Genomic DNA, 25857 nt, shown 5'->3' on the forward strand with positions numbered 1-25857 from the left:
TGAACTGTTCATTTTTAAACTGCGGTCAGAATTTTGCGTTTCAGTGTTATAGTTATGAATGAGCAATACATATATATTTATATTAATATATAGTTAAAACAAAACTTTAAACTCACTCAGGTGGAGAACACTGCCACTGCAATGTCAGGCGTCAGAGTGGTGATGTTTACCCATGATCCATGTCCACAGAGTATTGAATACTGCATGTGAGTGTGTGGTGTGTGCATGTCGTATGTTGTGTGTTGATAGGGGCAACTGCCCGTTCTGCTTCTTCTTGTATACTCCTTTGTTAACCTTGCACCTTGCATAAATACTGGGTCATTGTCTAAAACAATGACACTGTGCGTTGGCAAATTTGGTAGTATATTTTGTTCTAGCTCCAACCTTAAATTTGCATAGTTTATATCATCGTGATAGTCACCGGATGTTTGCAATCGTTGCCCTTTACCGATAGATTCTGTGACCCCCAGTTCAGCGCTGGATTGCCAGCAAGAACTTACACTGTGAGTAACGTGTAGATATGTTTCATCAATATATACTATATTCCGCCCTGCATTTCGGCACGCACGAATGTCTTGTAAATATTTTCCTCTCCATGCGGTAATTTCAGGTTTCTCTTTCAAAAGTTTTCTTCTAGACTGACATGTTATCCATCGAAAACCGAGACGTTTCAACAGTTTGCGCAAGTATTCTTTGCTGCAGTTCACAATACCGTCATCTCGTAAGGACTTTGTCAAATTCTTTAATGTCGGCACTGTTTTTCTAACTGTATAAAATTCATGAATTTTCCTACGAATCGCACATTCGGAAAAGTCATCAACTTCAATTCTTTTCTTTCGGTTTTTGTTCTTACCCGTGGGTGTGGTAAATAATGAACTACTTTTACTTTTAATTTTACCTTCCGCAATGATACATTTAATGGTTGATTGCGAAACACCTGTCACCGCACTTTCCGATTCTGTGACGTAATTTGATTTATATAAACGTTTCTGTTCTTTTAAATATGTTACAACATTGTAAACGATTTCCCTTGCTTGTCCACGTAATTGTGTACCGGCTGAAATGCGTGACTTAACCTGAAGTTGAAGCCATAACGCAAACCGTATCGTGTAAACCGACCTGTGAAGATCTATCTCGGGAGCGGCGTATCCAGGAAGCACAACAGTCAACTGATCCCCTCCACTCCACTCCGCTAGAGAATCACGTGACCGCCGCCTGACACTGGGGTCTGCGCAGGTCGAAAACAAAGTTGCCGGATTATAAAAAACGTTATTATAACCCATTATAATCAATCCTTCCAAATAACCTCTCGCTAAAGTAAGTTGCTGTAATTTTGTTATTCAGTATTGCCTGGTTTTTTTAATCCTGGAGGGGAGGAGGCGTCAAGTGAACTGACACGTGACACTTCCTGCTGCCTCGTCACCGGGCCGCTGATTCACGCGAACAAGGCCTCTCTCTGTCTGCGCCGAACGTCTGGGCGGTTGGCTGGTTATCGTAATCTATTCGGCTCGGGTTGCTGAAATCCCAGACGCTTGAGGTGTCGAGGATATCTCAGCACCGAGGCAACTCACTGCCTCCTCATGTGACCCTGAGATTAGGAAAGGATACAGACATGAAGCCGTTTTCTCCCAAGGTTAGTAGAGGGAGATTGTCTCGATCCCATAAGAACAATGTAGACAGCCCGACACTCCGCTCTGACGTCATCTGCAGCCCCGCCGTTCCCAGCCGTAATACTACACCTGCTGACTGACGGCTTTCTCTTATCAGCTCGGCTCGTTTCACATGTCTGATACGCAATACTTATAGTATTTCATTTATGCTTTGTAGATTACTGTTAATTATAATCGCTTTGATATGCTTTTTAAATGACAACATGCTGTGACTGAAAACCAGGATGAATTATTATTCCAACATATTTTTTCAGTGACCGTAAAAATTTTCAAAATATCAATGATGAATCCATTAATTTTTAAAAATTATTATAATTATCATGTAACTAGTAAACAAAATGGTTTATTTGTATTTATTTCTCAGCAAGATTATGACATTTAAAATACTTGCATAACAATTTCTTAGTGTTTAATAAAAGTAGCCATAGCTCATTAACCCTAGAACTCTGTCTGGGGTCATTGGGGACCCCAAGCATCTTTCATGTGGCGGAAGGATGTCTAAAATTTAATCTACAAGTCTGAAGTTTAATGACTTTTCTTGCAGCATTAATTAGTTAGCTCATTGAAATTTACGACAAGTTCTACGCACTTGTTTACATACAATTCATAAAAACAGTTAAGATGGGGTCATTTATGACCCCAGATAGATTAAATGTAACTTTTGCTAAGATTTCAAAAACCTATGTATATCCCAGAGATTTTAATGTACATGAGTCGGGTGGGAGTACAAAGACTGGTAGACACTGGGAGTTAACTGGTTGTATTGCCAACTAATTGTTTAGTTTGTAATTGTCAATTGGTTTTCCCGTCTAACACTTTTCATTCCACCAGTCAGGTGGACAACACTGATTTCAGAAAGCGTAATTTGGCAACATTGATTTTAGTACACGTTAGTTGGCTACTCTGAGTTGGTGATGCTACCCTTTGTTGTTATTGTGAGCTAACCTCAAAGTTGTAGATTGAGATTGTTAGCTAAATAACAATTTTGTGTGGGTGTTTTGGGATTCATTCTAGTTCAGTTATGGAAGGTGTAAATTTTGCACGTGGCTACAGTGTAGAACAAGCTATGGAAGACTTGTTTCATAGCAGCAGTGATTCAGATGGTAGTGATGCTGATGATGATGGGACAGAGACACAAATAGAAGAAAATGATGACATTTGTCTGAATGAAATTGAAGTAGAAGAAAATTATACTTCGGATGAAGAAAGAGAAAACCAAGATACAATAATTGTAAGTAGAAGTAGAAATATTGACTGGAGTACTAAAGAACCAACAGTTCGTAGGTTACCATCTCGCAACATACAACGATTTGTATCAAGTATTCCTACTACAGTTGTTGTTAACTCGGCTACTGATTGCTTCAAACAGTTTTTTACAGATGAAATGATAGATATTATAATTCGGTACACCAATCAACGGGGAAATGAACTGAAAATGTCGGGAAAACTATTAGACTGGCGTAATATAGACAGGCGCGAGCTAATTTCATTTTTAGGTTTGCTGATTATGTATGGTGTACAAAAGGGTCGTGGGAAACCTATTGAAGAATTTTGGGATTGTGAATACGGCATTCCTCTTTTCCGTGCTACTATGTCACGGGTACGATTTCAGGCAATCTTGCGTTCCCTTCGTTTCGATGATTGCAACACAAGACTTGAAAGAAAAGAAAGGACTGGAAATAAGGCTGAACCTATACAAGAACTATTTGATTTGTTTGTTGTGCAGTGCAAAACATCTTTTATACCTTCTAGTAACATTACTGTAGATGAACATCTTTGTGTATACAGAGGTCGATGTAGTTTCAAGGTCTACATTCCTTCCAAGCCAGGAAAGTATGGCATTAAGATTTGGTGTGCTGTAGACTGTGAAAATGGTTATTTGGTGAATCTTCAGATTTACACTGGAAAATCATGTGATGGAAGGGAAGTGAATCAAGGCAAGAGAGTGGTCACAGATTTAGTGAAACATCTAGCTCAGAGTGGCAGAAACATTACCACTGACAATTTTTTCACGAGCTTTGACTTAGGTCAAGAATTGTTGAAAATGAACTTAACTCTTGTAGGCACTCTACGCTCTTCACGAAAAGAAATCCCAAATGAGATGCTACCTTCAAAAACTAGAGAAGAAAACACCACCAAATTTGCATGCAGTGGCAAAACACTATTAGTTTCTTATGTTCCAAAAAAAAATAAGGCTGTGATTCTCTTGTCTACACAACATCAGTTATTCTCAGTACCAGTAGAAAACAACTTGAAAAGAAAACCGGAAGTTGTATTGTTTTACAACTCCACAAAATCAGGCGTTGACACACTCGACCAAGTGAGCCGTCATTATTCTGTAAAAAAGGGAACGAAACGTTGGCCGTTAGCTATATTTTATGATCTCGTTGATCTTGCTGCACTCAACGCCTACAGACTTTTCTGCGTAGGCTTAGAGAAAACAGAGAGACGTCTGTTTCTAATGAAGTTGGCTAAAGAAATGGCAAAGCCTCAAGTGGAGCACCGTGTCGGTTTACCACAAGCAAGAAACACGGCTATTGTTAGTAGCATCAAAATGTGTGGATTTGGTGATATTCTAGAAAAAAAACATCCAGAACCAACCCCAAACAATCAAATGAGAAAGCGAGGAAGATGCTTCATTTGCCCCCGGTCAAAGGACACCAAATACAGTTCAATCTGCAAACGATGTAATATATTTGTGTGCAAGGAACATTCTGAAACATTAACTACATGCAAAAACTGTGAAGACGAGTCTAGAATAAATTCTGATGGAGGTGATTGAATGATGTTTGCAGTTAAGTGAAAGAAACTTTTCAAAATGCTGCAAATGTCGTGTAATACTGTATAGTGAACACTAAGAAACATTAAACCATGCAATACCTATGGAAATAACTGGATCAAATTCTGATAAATATTTCCGATACATATTGGCAGTTCAGTAAAATTTTCTTAATGGATTATAGGATGGGGTCAAATATGACCCCAGACAGAGTATTAAGGAAAATTGAGCAGACAGAGTTGTAGGGTTAAAACGTTTTGGGAATGTTTGCAATATAAATAAACTGAAGTTAGATTTAAAAATAAATTTCTAACATGAATAGAGCAGATTTCATGTAATCGTTTCATCCTCTTCTGCATCATACTCGAGCGTTTTCTTCACTTTTACTTCGTCAAAGAACAACAATGCGTTCGAAGTCTAGCAACGAAGAACGTGCTACATTCAAAAATTCAAAAATGTTTACTAGGATACCTTTTCTCATGTAAAATGAAGATGCTCATCGTTGAAGAGTTGAAAGTCCAGGCAATGGGAAGTTAAGTTTCTGTTTTAAAAAATAAATAACATCGTTTACTGAAATAACGCAAAGTGAAAGCGAGAGCTATTTCCTCATTGGTCCAGTTAACTCTTTTTTTCAACGAAAGTTATGAGTCAATTTGATTTTTTGAAAAAACACTTGAAAGAATATTCCGCATGCGGAACTCTAACGAAGAACGTTTTTTTTGTTTGTTTCTTAAGATTTACGTTTTCTTTTTTGAGTTTTTTCATGACTTACAAATTTAAAACTGACTTTCTTTTGGCAAGACACAAAATTTCTTTAAGAATTTGGATTTCCTTCCTAAGCATTTCAACCGAGTCATTGTTAGAACAAGACTTTGTTTGAATGCTTTAACTGACCACAAGAACATGTTTCTTCCTCACTTGCATTTTCATTTGAATCTACGATTAATTTACATAACTTTTTTTTGTTTTCCCTGCATTTAACACGGTCTTCTCGGCGCACACGACTTTCCATTGTTTCTACATAAGGTACAGCATTTGGTTTAAGACGTCTTTTAGCGCATGTATTTAACAACTCAGCTTTCAAGTCGCGCACGTAATCATCATCTGTAAAGTGTTCTGAACATAATGTAAGTTGTTTTTGGATTCCACTCACCATCACGTCGGCATTTCTGAACCCACACTTTCAACAGATGATCATCACGTGGGAATCAATGATATTTTATATGATTTGTTTCAGGTAAAGATTTTGTTTTTACCAAACTATTTGTACAAACAGCCACTGTACACCGCGTACCTGGCATTGTAATGTTTAAATACAACTTTTTAACTGCGTTTAGCCTAACAAAAAAAAAATTCACTTTAAATTCGTGTTCTTAACATTTTGCCTGCTAGTTATAATTAACGAAGCACCTGTGCACTTATGATATAAGCAACACCAACATTTTATAACACACGCACTCTCAATTAAACTCCTCACAACAATATCTCTCCCTGCATTACGCTGTAGTTTGACACATTACGAGCAGATGTGCTTGTAAACTAAGTAACTGATTGGAGCGGACGGGCTGGCAAGCCGAACCGGGGCTACAAGCGACGCGATGCGCAGAACGATGTGCAAGCGATCGAGGCTATCTCTCTCTCTACTAACCTTGGTTTTCTCCCACATTTTTTTTCTGATTTTCCCATTCCAATATGGCGGACTTTTTTTTGACGTGACAACGTCTAATAAATCGATGAACGCCGGCTGCACACACGAAAAAGTGTCCCACTACGGATGTCTCCCGTTTGCTCATTGTACGCATGCGTGGCATATCTCTTCCACTCGATTGGAACGACCATCGATTTGACTTTTCAATCATATTTTCGTCGTTTGAATTATTAATATTATGTAATTTAACGATCATCCACCGATTTTCAGCACAATCGGTACGATTATTTAAAAGTAATGTTGAATATTCAAATACGTTTTGAACCAACAATGGTGTTTTACAGTTACACATAATAATTCAAATTACAACCGGGATCTTTTGCACAATGTTTTAAAAAATATTGTAACACATTATAAATAAGTTTGGTGTATTTGGGATGCGTATTTGTTATAAAATCGAGTTATAAAAACGAAATAATATTATTCCCCTACCGTGAACAAAATTTTTATAAATGTGTATACATATAATTTGAAACTATTAATAAACAAACATGGCCTTGTGGCTGAGCGGTCAGTGGTGCTATCTTCTAATTGTAAGGTTGTTGATTCGAATCCCAGCAGATGCAAAATTTAATTTTGTACTTGTAAAAATAAATACGGCACGTAACATTTCAAAAGTAATAAATACATTTGAATAATGAATGCAAATAAAAGTAAATTTATTAATTAAATTGTACATTTCATTTCACTCCTTTGTATCCATAAAAAAAAGTGATAATTCAATAAAAATGATTCAATTTTATTCATAATAATATGCAGAGGTAGATTTTATCATACAAAAGATAGAAAAATTTAAAAAAAAAAATTCTTCCTCAAAGAATATAATATTTTTAATGCCTAAATGGTTTGGTTGCAAAAACCTATTACGGCTCAGTCTCAGGCCAAATATGATATTTCCTTTTCTTCTGGATCAATCATTTCATCAATGTTTTGTTATGACGTTGTCACGTTAAACTATCGTCCGTAAACCGACTTTACAGACAACCAATTTTTTTTTTTTTTTAAATATTGCACCAACTGTTCTAGCTCGCTTTTATTAACGACTATAGTTAAGCTGTTCGGAAGAAAATATATAAAAATATTACTGGTTAATATGTTCATATATATTCAAAGTCCAAAACAAATCTTCATAATACAAATGTAATGATATGAGTTATAATTTTTATTCGATTTAACCTACAATACAGATAGAGATGATACATTTGTAAACAAACGGCAGCCATATTGGTATGCAAACTACACTGAAATCCCTCTCCCCTCGTAAATAAACGGACCTCATGCTCCGTCTGCAAGTTTCCCTAACCTCCGGTGGTAGCCTACCGAGCTCTGCCGGGCAGTTCTCGTTCCTCGACATCCCCAGTTGCAGTTGGAGAGGTGCCTGGCGAGGCGGAAAGGCCCGTCAGGTCCCAAAAGAATCGTTTTTTTTTTATCTCCAGCCAAACAGCCAACGACCAAAGCTCGACAGGGAGTTTGGTGTTATACGTACTTTATAATCATAATAGGCTGGATATGACACTTAGTATAAATCAAATTTGTTGATCATTATTTGTACCTATTGTGATCTCATCAGTAAATTATAATACGATATTATTGTTAGCGAGGAAATAAAAAATCAAATTATAACTTCGAAAAGGCGCACCTAGTAACGCCTCCGGAAATTTCAATGGAAAATCGATATGCAAATTTTTGAGTCCCCTCAGAAATTGTTCTCTGTTTGTAAGACATATACAGTCCAGAATAATGTGATTGATATCTGCGCTAGGAGCACCACATTCGCATATCGGTTGGGGACCAAAAGAATCTGTTCACTGCCAAGCACCACAACGTGGAATGGCAATGTGTACCTGGGCACGGCTCGGCTTCTGCACTGCAAATGGCCACAACCGGACGGTAACAGTCGTAAGCTCGCGGGGCGCCGGAGTCGATGGGAATCAGCCCGGGGGCAACGCGGAAAACCATCTGTCCCAGCTCTCAAGGAAAGGAAAAAATAAAGTTTTAGTCAGGTGTTTTTCTTTCAAGAAAATTATTTTCAGTTTCGGTATTACGTAGAAGTGGTTTAACACTAGAATATTTTTGAAGTTATACTTCTTTAGGCCCTTTATGAAAAAAAAAAAATTTTATGATGCATGCAACCATGCAACAAAAATTGAAAGAATAAAAAATAAATAAATACATACATACAAAATGCTCTTAAATCACATACTTTAGTGATAGATATAGAACACTCGTCCATATATTTCAAAACATTTATTTATTGTGATAATTAGTGAAATAAAATGTGTGTATAAATTTTTCAAGTGTATTTATATAAATGAGGTTATGTTCCCATATGTATAATTACTTGCATTACAAATTATCACATTATTTAATAACACCTATAAGCCTGTATAGCAATTTAAAATAATTTATTTAAGAATAAGTGTATGCCTATACATAGTATACACAGAGATAAAAATAATGGAAAAATATTCATTGTCAATGTTTATTTTTAAAAACTGGTTTTACAAAATATTTTAATTTACAGCATTTGGCTGACAACAACACTGGAAATAATTGAGTTATATCAAAGAATTTCAATAAAGATGGGTAATGCACAGTTAAAAACCAATCCATACGAGTGACAACAAATCCCATCAGCTTCATTCACCAATGCCTCTTAATCACAGACAATGCTTAGTAGTTTCCAAAACTCTTCAATCTGCAAAAAAGAAATAAAATCCAACAAGTTACACATCACTGACAATACTAACGAAAATATGTGGAAGCTGAACATACACATCAACAACTCGCATAGGAATGTCACCTTTAGCTCTAACATGTGACAAAATAGAACATTTCATTACTGATAATATAATTATTTCATTCAGTTTTGCACATCAACTATGCACGGGCAGATTTAAGGCCTTCAAAAATTTATGCAGGATGAGAACCACAACTTAAGAATGAATTATTTCATACAAAAGCAATTCTAAAATTATGCCATGTGATTATAACTAATGCATGACTATAGATCATATAAATCGTTAAATTTATAATCACTGAGTCAGTATACCCAAGGAGTCCAGTCAACTAAAGTCTCAGGGCATATCCAGATGTAAAACAATTACCTTTTTAGTTTTGACCCGTGTCGCAACAGTCACATTTCCCAAAATATGTTTTGATTGTAAACTACAGAAGAAAAAAAAGATCCCACCAAAACAGAAGAAATAAAAAAATAAAAAAGGGAGTTGTCTGTAAAGTCGGTTTACGGACGATAATTTTACGTGATGACGTCATAAGAAAACATTGATGAAAAACTGCATACTTTTTAATTTTCAAATATTATTTACAGTTTTTGCAAATTTCAAATAAATAATTTGTTTGAATACAATCACGAACAATTAGTTAAAAACCCCATTAACCTGTTTGATATTATAGAAGATTTTCTTGCACGGTGGTTGGCCGGTTCTTGCACGCTCGGCTCAGACGGAACGTGACTAATTTTTCGTGCGTGCAGCCGGCGTTCATCGATTTACAAGACGCTATCACGTCAATAAATAAATAAATGAAAAAATGCTGATCAGTAAAATATCTAAGAACGTGACCGCGCACGTCAGTCTCGGATCTGCCGGGGCCAATGACGGACGGGCGGGAGACCACGGCTACCTGTAGAGCAGCGCTGCGTTCCTGTTGTTGCCGAGGGCCAAGAAGCCACTGTTGAGGGAGAAGGCGAGGCACTGCACGCGGAACACCTTCGCGCTCGCCAGCGGGAAGTTGGAGTACACCGTGCGACTCTGCAGGTGGGCCTGCCACACACACACAGGCACAGGCTTGGCTCTCAGACCACGGGCGTCGCAACCGGCCCGGAGGGGGGGGGGGGGGAAACCACCCCCCCCCCCCCCCCAATAATAAAAGTCTTCAATTTCGTCCCCTCCAATAATATATTTAGTTTCGTAGTTATATTAAAAATATGATTTCTGTGATATAACCCATATGTTGCGCATGGTGCAATGTGAGCACTGTGTTTTTACAAAATTTGTTCTCTGAAAATATTTTTTATATAAAATAAATTATATATTGCGACCCACTATAATTAGAATATTTAGGAAAGAAAAATGCCTAAAAACCACCTTTTCGCACCTTTAAACCCCAAATTTTCCCGGACCCCCCGCTTTTTTCCCAGGGGATGGATATTCCTCAACAACTAAATCAATTGCAGTCCCCCCAAAAAAAGATATCCTTGCGACGCCCATGCTCAGACTGCCTCAAATCCTTTCAATCTGAATATGGATTAAGATCCTAAAAACCAGGATTAAAATCGTACATACATGCAAAAATACGGAACATAGGATTCAAAAAGCATTTAATCTATTTAGATCTTTACTAGAAACACATTCATTAAGAAGCTTTCCAAGCAAATCATCTTATGGCGGCATACAGCAAAATGTCTCCAATGAATTTTATGCCCAGTCAACTATACTATAAGGTGTCAGCATTTGTATTTCTGGCTCTTCGTTCCATCAGAAATATAACTGTACAAATACTTAATATGGTATGGGAGAGTTCAGTAATTCTACTGACCCATCGCTAATGTAAACACAATAGAATTCAAGAGGTAATCTGTACAATTTCACAATTGGAAAACTATGAGAGAGGTGAGGATGTGGTCAAGTGCCAAGTGCCTTGGCTAACCAACCCATTTTAATTACATATCCAGCATATCTGCGAATATGTTTTTTTTATATTTTTATTTGAACCAAATATCAAATTATACACAAATATGTAAAAAATTTCCAATCAAATTTTAACAAAAAGAATTTTTTTTTCTCTCTTAACAGGAATCCAACAAAAATTGATCAAAAAATACAGTAAAATGAAAGAGACAAATGTATTTGTAACTATAATAGAGAGGTGTAAAATGAGGGGGAACCCTATATGCCGAATGAATTTTCTTAAAACTATAAAAATTTAAATTTGAAAATATTTTAAACTGTTTTTTATGTTATACATAAAAATAGAGTAATATTTAAAATTTTAAGTCAGTATCACAGATTATTTGTTACATATGAAAACAACGTACTGTTACAACTTACATGGGGAAAACTGAGGTCGTAAGGGATGGCCCAATGAGGTTTTTTCACAGGTTTATTAATTACTAATATTTACATTAATTAAATTACTGTAATTAAAAATATCCGATCACAAATCACTGGCACTTAAAAAATGTTCATTTGCAAGTCACTCAATGTCTCGTCAAGTTCCACCGGACTCCTCACTGGAGTCAGGCTCGACAGCAGGGGCGTAGCCGGGGGGGGGGGGGGGGGGGTTGTGTGTGTGTTAGGGGATCACCCCCCCCCCCTCCCGCCCTTAGCACCAAATATTTAATTAATTTCTTATTCATTACTCAAATAAATTTCATATTAAAATTAATAAAATTTTTACCATTACAATATTTAAATTTAAGTACCGAAAACTGCTAAAATAGCACTATTTTACACCTTAAAATCCAAATTTTCCCGGGGGAGGATCTCCCGACCCCCCTGCTTTAATACGGGGGGGGGGGGGGGGGGGGGGGGGGGGGGGCATGCTTCTTAACACCCCCCATACACAAATTCTGCCTACGCCACTGCTCGACAGTGTTTCGCTCCTTACCTCGCGCTGATTGATTTAATGTGTTTTTTTAGCTACATTTCGGTGTTGAATGGTGTATTAACTCGCATTTCGGAGTTGTGCGTTTAACTGACATGCTTTACCAAAGTCGTCCCTAACCATCAGTGTTCCCCAACTCACCAGCTTGGCCGCGCTCTCCTTCTCGCTGGAGGCCGCCGCCAGCAGCTGCGACGAGCTGTCGAACCGCAGGGCCGAGGCGGCCGTGGTCAGGTTGGGGAACGCCTTGAGCGGGCGCGGGGCGACCTGGGCCTCGGCCGCCGCCGTGTCGTACAGGTTCACGACGCCCGAGCGCGAGCCGCAGGCCAGCAGGCGGCCGCACGGCGACACGGCCAGGCTGCTGCCGTGCACGCAGCCGTCGTCCGTGAAGCGGTGCTCGCAGGCGCGCGACGCCACGCCCCACACGTACACCTGCCCACCATCTGCGCACTCCCGCCGTCTTGCATCCTGCCCAGCATTACCTACACACTTTCCCCAGCCCAGATCGATGTTTCTCTGTTCAAAGACAAATTATTTTAAACTGAATAAAAATAAACAGCATGTTGTGTACGTCCGTTCAGACACATCCCTTTTCAGATACCTCGTACAAACAACCAAAATTTATTATTACTTGCCACACTGTAAATAAGTAGTTGAAACATAATATATATAGGTACATTAAACTTTTTTCGTGAATATAATCATTTTATTATTAAATATAAATCATTATTTAAGTAAAAGCTAGCGCATTGAACACTGTACACCATGTATTTGTTTCGTAAATATTCCCCCCCCCCCCTCCCCAACCCAGAAGACAGCTTCTGCCCCTTAAAAATTATGTCTCCAACTGCCATATAATTTTCTGACATCAAGTCACCATAATTTGTGGTACAGGTAAGATAAGTTTTTGCACCGATTTTCCTGTAATCTATCATCATTTCCACCATTAGCTCCTAAATAAAAAATATTAAAAAAAGCGGGTATTCTTAAAGAGATATGAAAATTCACAATTACAATCATTTACAAAGAAATTTGCACATCAAAAACACTCAAATCATATTTAACATTTGTTAAACGACATTTCCGACTGTTAAGTAATGATCAGTAATTTTTAGCAAATTTGTGAGTCACTATTTTTCTGGGTCTCTACTATTAAGTAAGTACGTAAACAACAAAGTAAAGAAACAAGAAACTTACTTAGTGGAATAACAAATTGAATAAGGTAGCTAAATACGATATTAAATATGTAATAAAACTAACTAAATTAAAACTTACATACATTTAAAACTTAAATACTGTCCGAGCCAAACGTCTCAGCGTCTCTCTATGTTAGTTGTCTGCGCGGTGGTCACCCTCGTGTAGGTTGGTTCATGACAGACTTTCATAAACATTCTCAATGAAAGAATAATAATAATAATAATAATAATAATAATAATAATAATAATTTATTTCCCCATTTTTTTACACTTTGTTAAAAATATTCACTTAACCAGAAAATTTAGCACTCACAAAAGCAAGCTTGTATGCGAGTGCATCTAGTCACTTCAAATTACATGCGGTATTTTGACAATTGTAAATATTTGTAAATGTATAATAACTAAGAAAGAAATATATAAAATATAATCTAAGAATCTTTACAATAGTTATATAAAGATGAAAGTTAAAAAAAACCATTTATTAAAATTCAGTATTATGTTTGAGAATGTCTCCTAACTGCCGAGACTGCGACTGACCGCCGTGCGAGTAGAGGCGGGAGCCGTCGGGGCTGAAGGCCACGGCCGTCACCTCGCCGTCCATCTTGAGCTTGGCGACCAGCTCTCGCGACCGCACCGTCATCACGTGCACGTAGCCGAAGCGACCGCACAGCGCCATCAGCCGCCCGTCCGGCGACATCTCGAAGTTCTGCGCACACCGCGCTCATATGTGCACATTCACGATCTCGACTCTCGTCCACACGACACTGGGTTCACCTACCAACCAGGCACTAACATTAGTCCCCTCCAGTCTTTCATGCACTAACATTAGTCCCCTTCAGCCTTTCATACACTAACATTAGTCCCCTCCAGCCTTTCGTGCACTAACATTAGTCCCCTCCAGTCTTTCATACACTAACATTAGTCCCCTCCAGCCTTTCATGCACTAACATTAGTCCCCTTCAGCCTTTCATGCACTAACATTAATCCCCTTCAGCCTTTCATACACTAACATTAGTCCCCTCCAGCATTTCATGCACAAACATTAATTAGTCCCCTTCAGCCTTTCATACACTAACATTAGTCCCCTCCAGCCTTTCATACACTAACATTAGTCCCCTTCAGCCTTTCATGCACTAACATTAGTACCCTTCAGCTAGAGTCAAGATTTTGTGGTGTTATTTTAAGACAAATTTCGGTGTAAAGAAATAAAGATTTCGGTGTTACGTATATGGTTTTATTTTTTTGCTCAAAATACCCACGGCAAAATTTTCTTGCTTTTCTGTACGACATGCAAATTTATTAAAACAAATATTAACAAACTCTAAAACCTCATGATCTAATTACAATTAAGTTCATTTGCAAACTCAGATAATTAAGTTCATTTGCAAATTCATAAATTCAAACTTTTAAATAACTACTAAAAATTTCACGACTTAATTACAATCACATACACTACAAAATTACACAATTAAGCACTTCCGAAGTTACTATTAAGACAGTTTAATTGAAATGATATCATAGTTAAATTTTTCGCATTTTCTGGAGTGAGACGTTGTCTTCTGTCACTAACTAACAGTGAGTACCTGGAAAATGAACGTTCTGCATCAACATTTGATGGCTTGAGCAAATTCACTGTAGTCCCCTTTAAGGGATCAAAGTACCTTCGCAACATCAAATAGGCTTGTTTCTGGCAATGAAAGTTCATCCTCAATTATTTTTTTTAAAGCAACATAGCCATGTATGAATGTATCAATGGGAAGTTGGGAAACAGAAGGCAAGTTATGCAGAAACTTCTGTAGGTTTGCATCTTCTATGCTAATCCTACTCACATTTCTTGGGTTGAACAGCAAATTAATGGCATTAAAGACTCTTAGACAAGGATGTCGTTTAACAGATGACTTTTGCCTCAAACGCTTATGTTTCTCACTCGCGACATGTTTCACAAGCGTATCGCGTCTCTCGTAGTCTAGCCTGCAGTTACAGAATTAGCACATTAAAATTTTATCACTCAAATAAAATCCTTCGCTGGAAAATTCTTTCGATCGGTCACTGGCAGAAACCTTCGTTTTAGGCATTATCAAAAATGTTTAATCACATAGGAAGAATTTAACCTCTTAATACGCAAAAACTTGCCGTGCTGGAAAGATCAAAACAATGGAAAATAGATGCGAATACAAACGCATACCGAATACCAACATACGCACGTGAAAATTAATACCGACATAAACATGTACTATTTATTATTTACAATTGTTACGTTAAGCAGGGTTAATTTTATTTTCGTACCCTACGTACTTTATTTTAAATAAACAGTAAAAGCAATGCGCTTTAGTGTGTAATATTTTAAAGATTAAAAACGTAATCTTAGAAAAACATATTTTGGACGTTTGTTATTTTTGTATTTACAGAAGGTGAACGGCGGCCATTTTATCATATTTATCAACATCTTAAATTATTATGGTACACAAGATTACCGTTTAAAGAAAATATTACGTGAATGAATCACCGTCGCATATAATATATATGGCTTCTAGTTACTGTCAGAAATATTTGATTGTGCTGAAGATAGTGAATTGTCTTTACAGAATGTAAAACAAAAACGTAAATAATCAGGATAGACGAAATTTCGTGACATATCGCGGATTTCGCATAATTTCGTTTTATTTCGTGTTTTCAAGCGGTTTTCGGTGTTATTTCGTTTTATCGCGCATTACCATATAATCGTGCCTCTACCTTCAGCCTTTCATGCATTAACATTAGTCCCCTTCAGCCTTTCTCTGGGCCTAACAGCACTGCCAGCCATTCAGGAGTACCACTTCTACATCCACAGACTTTGTGCAAGTACAGGGATAGTGTGAGTAGGAAGTAGAAAAAGTGTAAACATTATCACCAAACAGATGTACAAAATATCTGTAACTTATAAGTAGACAAGATTTTATGGTTTTATTTTTAGGCCAAAATCATTTTCATAACAGGAGATTTCAGAGTTATTGTTTTTATTTATATTAACGCTGTTTATTCACGAAGATAAAACATTTCTTAGTTCAATGATTACTTCTTTTTACCAAAACAGTGTCATTTTGACCAATACGTAATGCACTTTTAAAATATAATAATTTGTAAAAAGTGTCAAACTACTGGTTATATGTGCATTTTCAAAATGTCACAATGTCATTTATGTAAAAATTAGTTAAAAAAAAAAAAAAAAAAAAAAAACTCTATTTAGTACACATTTTGGTACTAACTCCATACTTAATAATTGACATACATTGAATTTAATATTTAAAAAAATTCCTTTTTGTATCTTTAGTTGAGTTTTGATTAAAGAAGCTAATTAATTTCATCTCTTCGAAGCAATGCAGCTATTAGATGATGATGATGATGATGATGATGAGTGGGTATTAATCAGGACGCTGGATTGTATTCCAGGTATCGCCATGGGGATAGTGAACAAGGTGAGGTGAAAGCATGACGAAACACCAGTTCCTGAATAACTGAAACGAGAAAAATTCCACAAGCTAGTGACAGTGAATTGGGCTTCACAACCTTCATGTTGGACAGCTCGCTGAAGGGAGCGAAGGGCACGGCCTTGGTCGTCTTGCCGCTCAGCAGGTCGTGGTAGAAGAGGTGGCGGTGCTTCTGGGAGCCCGCCAGGAACTGGTTGCCGTCGCGGGTGAAGCGCGCGCACGCGATGGGGAACCGCTCAAACTGGATGCTGTGCAGCTTGGCGTTTGTGTGGCCGTCCACCTGCCGACAACCACGCAACGATCACTTATTTGCATCATTACTAGAGCCACGGAATTTTCGCGGATTCATTTAGTCGCAAGCTAGAATGCAAACCTCCACACTGCCGCACTGTGTTCCCGATTGGACCGCAGTTAATCTGGACACGCCCCTCTACGACCGTGAGCCAACGATGTCCAGCTAGGAGAGAAGTAAGCGAATCAGGTAGTGCCAAATAACAAGGATAAAAATGTTCTCCCTACGAAATCAATCCAATGGGAAAGTAAACATGGGTCGAGCACACCTATAACTTTGAATTCTATCCTCAGACCAGAGGAATCCGCGAAATTTTTGGGTCTCTAATCATTACATGTAACAAATACATCATCCTGGGGGAATGACAACTGAATAGTATGACGAAAAAATTGACCTTGTAAACTTCAGAGGTTATCAATGTTTAATTTTTGATTTTTTTTTTATAATATTTTTCTTCAAATCTTTTTTTTTCCGAATATTGAATCCAAGTACATAATAAGTATCTGAGAATTTGATTGGCCCGCCGCTTGAAACGACGAAACGGGCATGTGGGACGGGACCTGGAACAAGGACACGATGCCGGCCATCCCCGCCACCAGCCCCACGGTGGACGACGGGTGGAACTGAACGGCCTTGATGATCGGGCCCTCCGCGTACGTCTGCACGTTCAGGTCCCGCACGCGCTGTATGTCGATGGTCCCGGTCCCCAACTCGCTGCCCTTCTTCACCACAAACCTCCCGCAGCGCTGCCAACACAACGCAGCTGCGCTTACCTACATGGCCCGACATGCTCACTGACATCACCAATTCTTTATTCACCAGTTCTTTATGATTTAGTTGTTTTGCATGGGGCCTGGTCGGTTTACATTACGGATAAGCTAAGGGGCGGACGAGTTTTTCTGTTTCCACATTTCGTTTTTTAAAATTTTTATTTTCAGACAAGTGATAATGGCTAAAACGTGTGTTCTCAAAATAATATTTAAGCACGAAACACGGTGCATTTCAATTGCTCTTTAATAAAATTAATTTTTTTTGAACACTACTACATCTGAAAACTTAACAAAGCAGCCAAATAGGTACTAATATCTTTTAACTACTTTAAAAGATTGAATTCAGAAAACAACACATTGCTAACATATGACTACCCCAGAAACATTCAATCAGCCATTATTTACATTGAAACAGAAAAACTAAACTAATTACTGAAAATGATAAAAAACATAAAATTATTAAGTCAATGTTTTATATGTTAATACTTACAATGTTACAGTAGTATACAAGAAATTACATTTTGTACTATACCTAAATGATTTGAAGGAATTTTCTAGTACAAACAAAACATTATTCGACAATGTAGACTCAATCTGAAATGTGAACCTAATACTAATTGGTATTTATGAAAGTTTACATGTTTTCACTTCTGTAGTTTAAACAGGTATGAACTTACGCACTCATTTAACTTAAAAGTAACCTGTCTCTGTTCAGTCATATACTATTTTATTAAAGATGATTATACAGAATGCAATAAAAATCAACACAAACTGGGAATTCATTTTAAAGATTTTTAACTACTCTAAGAAATTCATACTGCTGACAATGTAAATTTTTATATTGATTAATACAAACAATATCCCAGTAGGGTACTACAGATAGAAAAAACAGATTGAATTCCTCGTATTTTATACTGCTGAACCTTGAGTGGTCTGTTGGAAGTGAAGCAGGCCAGAGGTTTCGCAGAACTCAGACGCGGCTGAGAGGGCCGGGAGTCGACTCACCCGCAGCAGATCCTCGTCGGACTCTGCGTCCGAGTCGCTGCCCCTCTGCCGGCCCAGCTTCGCCCACTCGGGGGTCCCGACCACCGCCTGGAACTTCTTCCTCAGACACTCGGAGAAGCCCCCCGTCGCGCTCCTGACGGCGCTGGCCCGCCGCCCTTGCATGCGGAACGCCGTCTCCGCGCTGCCCGCCAACACACCCACCGTCAACGCGCTGCTCCCGGGATGAACGATGGGGATTGGGCCCAAAATCTCGTGGACGTAAGAGCCATCAGAGAAGGCGAAGGGGCGACAAGATGAGAATGGAGAGCGTTTTTGGAATGTGCGGATGGGGAAAACCACTGGCCACAGCCGCGAAGGTCACATTTTCCGCTCGCACGGGCTAGACCACCCAGCAACGTACCCCGACTGCCTTGACGGGTACAGCACACTTGCCAACTTTCCACAATTCAAATTAAGATTAAAACTTTAAATTAGGCGTAAATACGTTGCATTTGCACAGGAAAACTTAATGGTTATAACTCGAAACTAACAAATTCACCAATAAAACAAATCACTTCAGTTACAAATTCTCCAGTCAAATGAATTAACATTTATAAGACCATAAAGAAAATGTGTGCATTAAAACTATACAATTAAAGAAATTATATATTATTGCCCCGTCTCTACACAACTCAAGATCATTTGAGAAAATAATGGGTCAGCATGATCTGCTACGCTTACTGGGACATTTGTGTTCTAGCAAAAAACTTGTTAGAAAACATTAGGCTCTTATGACATTGTCATCACTGCTACTACTTCCAACAAAAAAAAACTACAGATTATTCTACACTACACTTCATCTACAATTTTCACATTATTACAATGTTTGACAGACTTCATGAGTTGATAAATCTGTCTTCCCACCATGCACAATGTTAACCACACACTGCAGAAAACAAAGCGGTTCTCTTGTCAGATTTTAAAATGCATAGAAATTCCTTCAAATATTTGTCACGAAAACTTTGCAAATACCATTTATTTTTTTAAGCATTCATTATGGCATCATATTATTTGCCAAACTATTCAAACAAAACCAAAAACCCATCAAACACAATAGGCTTACCAACAGAACAAAAAAAAATTGCTACATTTTCAAGACCACAGTTCAAGACATTGGAAAAAAAATGACGACAGGTTTTGTTTATTGACTATTTCGCAACTGAAACTAGGATAAATGTACATGGGTTCGAAACCGGGGACTTCCAAAACTTGTGTCCAACGTCTCACCAAAGTGAAACCTTGCTCTGCGCGCGACAGATGCAACATCCCCTGACCTGATGTCGTCGTCTTCGTCCTGCCACGCCGGCGCTCTGCCCTCGTCTCCGCCACCCTCCGCGTCCGAGCTGTCCCTGGCGTCGTCTGGCGCCAGGCGTTCCACCACGTTGGCCACGCCCCCGAACACGCGCGCCTCCAACCTGCTCGCACACGCACCGTTCCACCTCGCCGTTACACCCCGACTCTCGACAGACCGTCAGCCTGCATCGCAGGTGCGGGAGAGAAACAGACAGGCAGTGGGAATGCAATCTGCAAGAAGTAATACGGTCGTAACCACATATTTGAGATAAGAACTGTATTGTATTCAGGGTTGGCTGGTTTAAACCACAATGGTTTAAACCAAATGGTTTTTATAAAAATGAATTTTTTTTTAAATAATGTATTTTAAAATAGATATCTTAATTTCTTTTAATGATAGGTCTGATTTCACTCTAATAGCAAACAAATTCAGCTAATTAAAGTTTCTTGTGATTTATAGAAACATAAAATTATATACTAATCAAGATCTTATCATTTAAATGATCTCAATAAGTTGTAAATTATACCCAGCTAAATCATCATGTAAAATTAAATTAATTAGTGAAATGTAGACAGTATAAAAACAAGGAAATAAATTAATTTATTATTAAAAAAATTCCAGTTTATCATATGGGCACACCCATTCTTTGGAGAATACTCTTCCTGTGGGGAAATACCCTCTCTGTGGTTAAGTCCCAGTCAGATGTGCAGATTTGCTAGACTTAAGTTCTTTGATTTATAACTTTACTGGTTCAAACATGATCAGCAGAAAGTGAGATGATGAATGGCTTTCACTTGAACATGCTGAGAACCAAAATAACTAACATAGTAAAAAAAAGCTGGGTTAGTAAAAAAAGCTGGTTTAAACCAAAAAAAACCCTGAGTTGTTTGGTTTTTCTTTAAAAGAAACTTTTTTTTCCCAACCCTGATTGTATTAGAAATTAATGTACGAAAACATCTGATTAATCCAAAAGGTAAGGTTCCACCATCCTTAACAATACCTGATCACCGGCCAAGAAGTGCTACTAGGCACATTTTTTTTTACCAATTCTTACAGTGATTCACACAGAAAAAAGAAGGAACATGAAGAAGAGCAGGGAGACAGAAAAGATCACAATTCATAATTTTGACCCACTAGTGGTTAGTTAGTGAGTCAAGGATCCCGGGTTTGATACCCAGCCACGTCAGAGGTTTGAAAAAATTTACTTCTTATAGACTATGAGTTCTAAAAATTAAAAATAAAAAAAGGTTATGTGCCAAGCTATGTATAGTGCTGAATATGTCATTCACAGCTCAGCAAGCAACTTCCCAGTGGCTTACGTTGGAGGGCATCAATCCATCATTATCATTCTGACTAGTGATGGCCCGATATTCGATATTCGATATCGAAGATTAGTAATATCGGCACATTTTTCAATATCAAACATCGGTAAATACTTGCGATATTTTGATAACCGATGTTTGCTCTCGCCAATAATACTTCTCACATAACCTTAACCGTAATTCCAAGCTTATTTTCCGCGGGCGTAATTTATCTTTCTTCACGTCACCATATTACCTAGTAATTCCAAGCATATTTTCCACTGAAACAATTTCAAGCCTATTTCTTCTTTCTGAAACTGCAATGCATCCCGACGGTTCAATTCTTCCATGTGTACACAAATCCCAGTCATTAGTGCATATTTATTCGTTTCAGATATTCGCAAAATGTTTTGGCTTGATGAATTTTCGAAGTTCACTAAGTGTACATAAATTGAAAACATAAACGAAAATAATTACAATATTAAATTTAATAAGTGATGTAGCCGTAAGTAAACATGAAGAAGAATAAAGTTGCTGCTTCATATAACAGGCATTTTCTCTCCGTGTCGTTTCATGGTCGCCAACTGCTGTTCTATAAAAAGACGTTACACAAGTTTTACAAAAGCTAAAATATGAAACGTGTTTAAGTAGGGCAAGTTGCAGCAAAGGTATTATATTGGCTATATTGAGTGCATTGACAATAACATAAATAAAGATGTGTGGTTTTATAATCTCTGCAGTACGTTTCAAAGTTGTATTGAAATTACTTTTCACGTATTTTTAACGTGTTTTCGCACAAATAAATGGAGTGATACAATGTCACAAAATTTGCTAATTGAAGACCTTCCATTCTAGCGTGACGTTTACTGTGATGAAATTATACAAAGGGTACAAAAGTTTGATGTTTTTCAGATGGTATTTTTCGTAGATTACAGTTGAGACACTGGACTAAGTGCATGCAGTGACTCGTGAATTTGAATTTAGAGAGCTTATTTGTAAGCCATTATGATAATTTCATTATTAGATTTCATTTAATGTGAATTTACAATATTTTACAATTAATAAAAATAATATACATTCACATAAGTATGTTTTATTAATATTTAACATTTTTCATTATTGTCTTTAACAATACTCCAGAACCACAATTTTAGAGAATTAGTATTAGAAATGAGATAGGCTTATAATCGGAATATCGGGTATCGGGTATCGGATCGGTAAATTTGGAAATATCGGCATCAGTATCGGGTTTTTGGATATCGGGCCATCACTAATTCTGACTGTTATGCTCCTATACGAGGTTTACAGCAAGATGTGGAACTATTTTTTAATCCTGATCTGCTGCCAGCACGACTGCTGATGGACCAGGATGCTGGAACCACGGGTTCCCCATTAACAGCTCGTCACTTTACCCCTGCAACAGCTTGCTAGGTAATATTTTGGATTAAACCATGCGTATACAAATCACACACACCCGAGTTCGACTTCATCTTTATCACCCACGCCCAAAGTGAGAAACTTGTTTTTCGAAGGAGATGTAGACTTTTTTTTTTTCTTCTTCTGCACGGAATTAGCTCTGAACCTCTTCTCTTCCCGCTTCTCCTCCACTGGTGTGGATCCGGCCTGCCTCTTCTTCCTCATGGCTGCGACCCTGGCCACGACAGACCAGCCCGGACCTGCACGCACAACTCTGCAATCAGCACACTGTGCATGTGGGCTGAACCATCTATGATCCAAGACTTTTGCAACCACACACAAACTAACTGCAACCAAGTGTTCTTGTTACCAGAAGTAGTGCTCAAGCTACTACAACCAAGAAGAGCTACAGGAGGCTGTAACGACACCTACTTCACCGGCACGCTACACAATCTACACCTGCTTGGGAGATGGCGATACACATACAGATGAGGGTGAAAGGGTGGCAATTTCAACATTCTTGTTTTTTTTTAATTTAACAAAAGATTATACATAAGAAAAAAAAAACATGGTTTGCAAATATCCATGTGATAGTTATAATATTTTGACAAAAATTGTACTTATTACATATTTAACAAAATGAACAAAAGCGAGAAAACAATGTTACTGTAATATTCTTACAGACTGGCTTTTACGTAAAGTAAAAATAAAAATCCAAAAATATTTTTTTTTTAACACTAGAGACATTCTTATATTAACCCTGAAAACAGTGTTTCTATATTCATAATGGTTTCTGAGAAATCATGTCATTAATAGGTTTCATTACGATACCTGTGCATTGAAGCTGCCACTCTAATTTTTTGCTTTGCCACGTAGATCAGTTTGTGTATATGATTAGGAGAAATTGAGTTAATTACATCAGAGTAGCAACATAAAAAAAATTCAAAATAGTGTGCATGGTTGGTTGGGTTAATATAGCTACATTAAAATAATTTGACATCATTAGGACGGTTTCTTAACGCTGTTTTCAGAGAAAATACAGTTACATTTCTAGTGTTCGGAAAAAGTATTGGTATTCAAAATTTTGTTTTTACTTTACTTAAAAGCTCTTCTGTAAGAATATTACCCTTTCTACAATCAAAACTTTATTTCATGTACACCCAGGACCACTTGGGTGCAGAAGTTACTGTATTGTAATTTATTAAAGGTGGTTTCTCAGAAACCAGAAGGAATAAACAAATGATGTTTCTAGGGTAAATATAAGAACGTTTCTAGTAACCGATTTTACGCTACATGTAATACATATGTATAACCTAAAAAACCGTTAAAAAGGTTAATTAGTTAAAGTATCGCAACGCCACTTACAGAATAATTGAAAAACCGGAGTATCTGCTGCCACTAGCGTCAGTACACTCGGCCTTAAAAAAAGTCAGAAAGTAAATGCATTTAGGATTTGTTTAATGGAAATGTTACCCTGCTCCAGATTTACCCTTGTGCTCTTCCACAAGCCCTAAACCCTTCTGCACGCCTGCTCGTCCCTGTCACGATGCTTTTATTCGTAAACCTTAACCTTAAAAGTTCTGTCTTCAGACACGATTATCGTTATTTTGTTAACTGTCGTCCAACGCTCAGGCCTGTAAAAATCTCTACAATTTACAATAACCTTAAAAACTATAATTCCTGCCTGAATGACTGTGCTTAACAATAATCTTCGAAATAATAGTTCTTACCTGAAGTTACTTTCAAGTTTTCAAAACAAGCATGTGTTAGCCATAGAGCTCGGAGTTAAGAGGTTAAGCCATAGAGTAAAGAGAGCATTTGTCTTAGAGTAAGGTTAACTAGTACGGTTTCGTTAATATATATGCTCGTAGTAGTACGGAGTGTACACAACGTTATTGAATTCACTCAAACTATTATTCGTGTTCTCTCTGAAAGATTGCAAACGTGTAAAAATTTAAGCTGTTTAGATTAATTTAATTTCGAAAACTTGTTGCAGTTGGACTCAAGACTGATGACAAGCAGTCATTCATACTTTACCCTTACTCTCCTTCATTAAATTATTCCAGTCCTTTGTCATTTTCACGAATATCGAGTTTTCCCATCTTTATTTTCTCCATCTCTGTCTAAAGACTTCTCGTGCATTTTCCCTCTTGGTTTTATATTGCCCTCTATTTTGTTTCCCAGATTTCCCCACCGTCCCACCAAAAAAGTAACTAGTACGGTACATCCTAACCAACCTCTGTCCACCATCAGTGTAGACTGTCCTGCCCAGTTTTTCATTAGTTCTGGAGGCCTAATTATTTTGTCCACATTTCCATCACTTTCAAGTCTCATACAACTGCACCTAGACGCCCTCCTCTGCACTCCCTCAAACTATCTCAAACACCAATGTGTAAAGCAAAAAAACTACAATAACCCGTCGCTTACATCTGTCCGTACATCATGTGACCTGCAACCAATAAGATGGCCCGAAAATCTTCATGTACTTCAATCAAAAGTTTGACAAACTCATGCTTCGACGGGCAGATTGATTATATCTATGGTTTTAGCTACGCCATATTGTAATTAGAATACAGTCCTGTGGTGTTTGTTATTTTGTTTAACATTGCGTTTCTTAAAACTCATTTACAAACAATTCAGTCACGACTCAGAATTTTCAGAGGATACATTAATACAATACATACAAAAACATGTAAATAATAAACAACACCGAAATAATTTTCTGAGGGAAAAACATTAAATGTTGGTGGCTCTTTCTTAGTAAAATAATTTGACCCACCGATGTCATTTTGTTAATCGCTGTGCTACCTGCGTGGCTGTGATGGATCCAACAGTGTCGGACGGAGGCGACGGGGTATTGTAATTCTGCATTGTAAGGGCCCCACACTGCCGCCAACATACTCGAACATGGAGTGGTCTTTGGTGGTGTATGCCTTCTTTCAGCTCACTACTTCCACCCATAATGCCGACCTCCGTAGCGTAGTCGGATACACACCTGCTTACAGTGCGAGGGGTTCTGGGTTCGAGTCCCGGGTAAGGCATGGGTGTCCCAATTTACATGATGGTAATTGATTGCCTATGATGATTGCACTACGATACGTTTATCAATTTGCTTACTGAGGTTTGCTTGATTTGATATATGATTACGATTTGCATTATGACGTATTATTACCCTATGGCTACTGGTGTAACCGCTGAAGGCCAACCTAACAAATAACAACAACCACCCATAAGTGCTCGTTCCAGCACATCCAAGGCCTGTCTGATAACTTTTCTACCCTACCTCTTTTCTCCA

General features: G+C 37.8%; 1 protein-coding gene across 6 annotated transcripts; it reads right to left on the reverse strand.

Moving 5' to 3' along the window:
• Positions 1 to 8620: 8620 nt before the first annotated feature.
• Positions 8621 to 24369, reverse strand: LOC134534292 (U3 small nucleolar RNA-associated protein 18 homolog). Of its 6 annotated transcripts, none has more exons than XM_063372627.1 (10): positions 24293 to 24369; positions 22621 to 22822; positions 19826 to 19966; positions 18513 to 18693; positions 17298 to 17483; positions 16525 to 16725; positions 13516 to 13684; positions 11927 to 12225; positions 9803 to 9942; positions 8621 to 8855 (listed from the first exon to the last, which is right to left on the reverse strand). In XM_063372627.1, exons 2-10 carry the CDS (start codon positions 22785 to 22787, stop codon positions 8831 to 8833), a joined length of 1509 nt encoding a protein of 502 aa, XP_063228697.1. In that variant the 5' UTR covers positions 22788 to 22822; positions 24293 to 24369; the 3' UTR covers positions 8621 to 8830. The 6 variants fall into 6 exon arrangements, with proteins under 6 accessions (XP_063228697.1, XP_063228694.1, XP_063228699.1 ...); XM_063372624.1 differs by having other exon boundaries at positions 11927 to 12250; positions 24293 to 24354; XM_063372629.1 differs by having other exon boundaries at positions 22621 to 22836; positions 24293 to 24354.
• Positions 24370 to 25857: the final 1488 nt, after the last annotated feature.

The sequence above is a fragment of the Bacillus rossius genome, chromosome 7 (assembly GCF_032445375.1).
Source record: "Bacillus rossius redtenbacheri isolate Brsri chromosome 7, Brsri_v3, whole genome shotgun sequence".
Classification (NCBI taxonomy): domain Eukaryota; kingdom Metazoa; phylum Arthropoda; class Insecta; order Phasmatodea; family Bacillidae; genus Bacillus; species Bacillus rossius.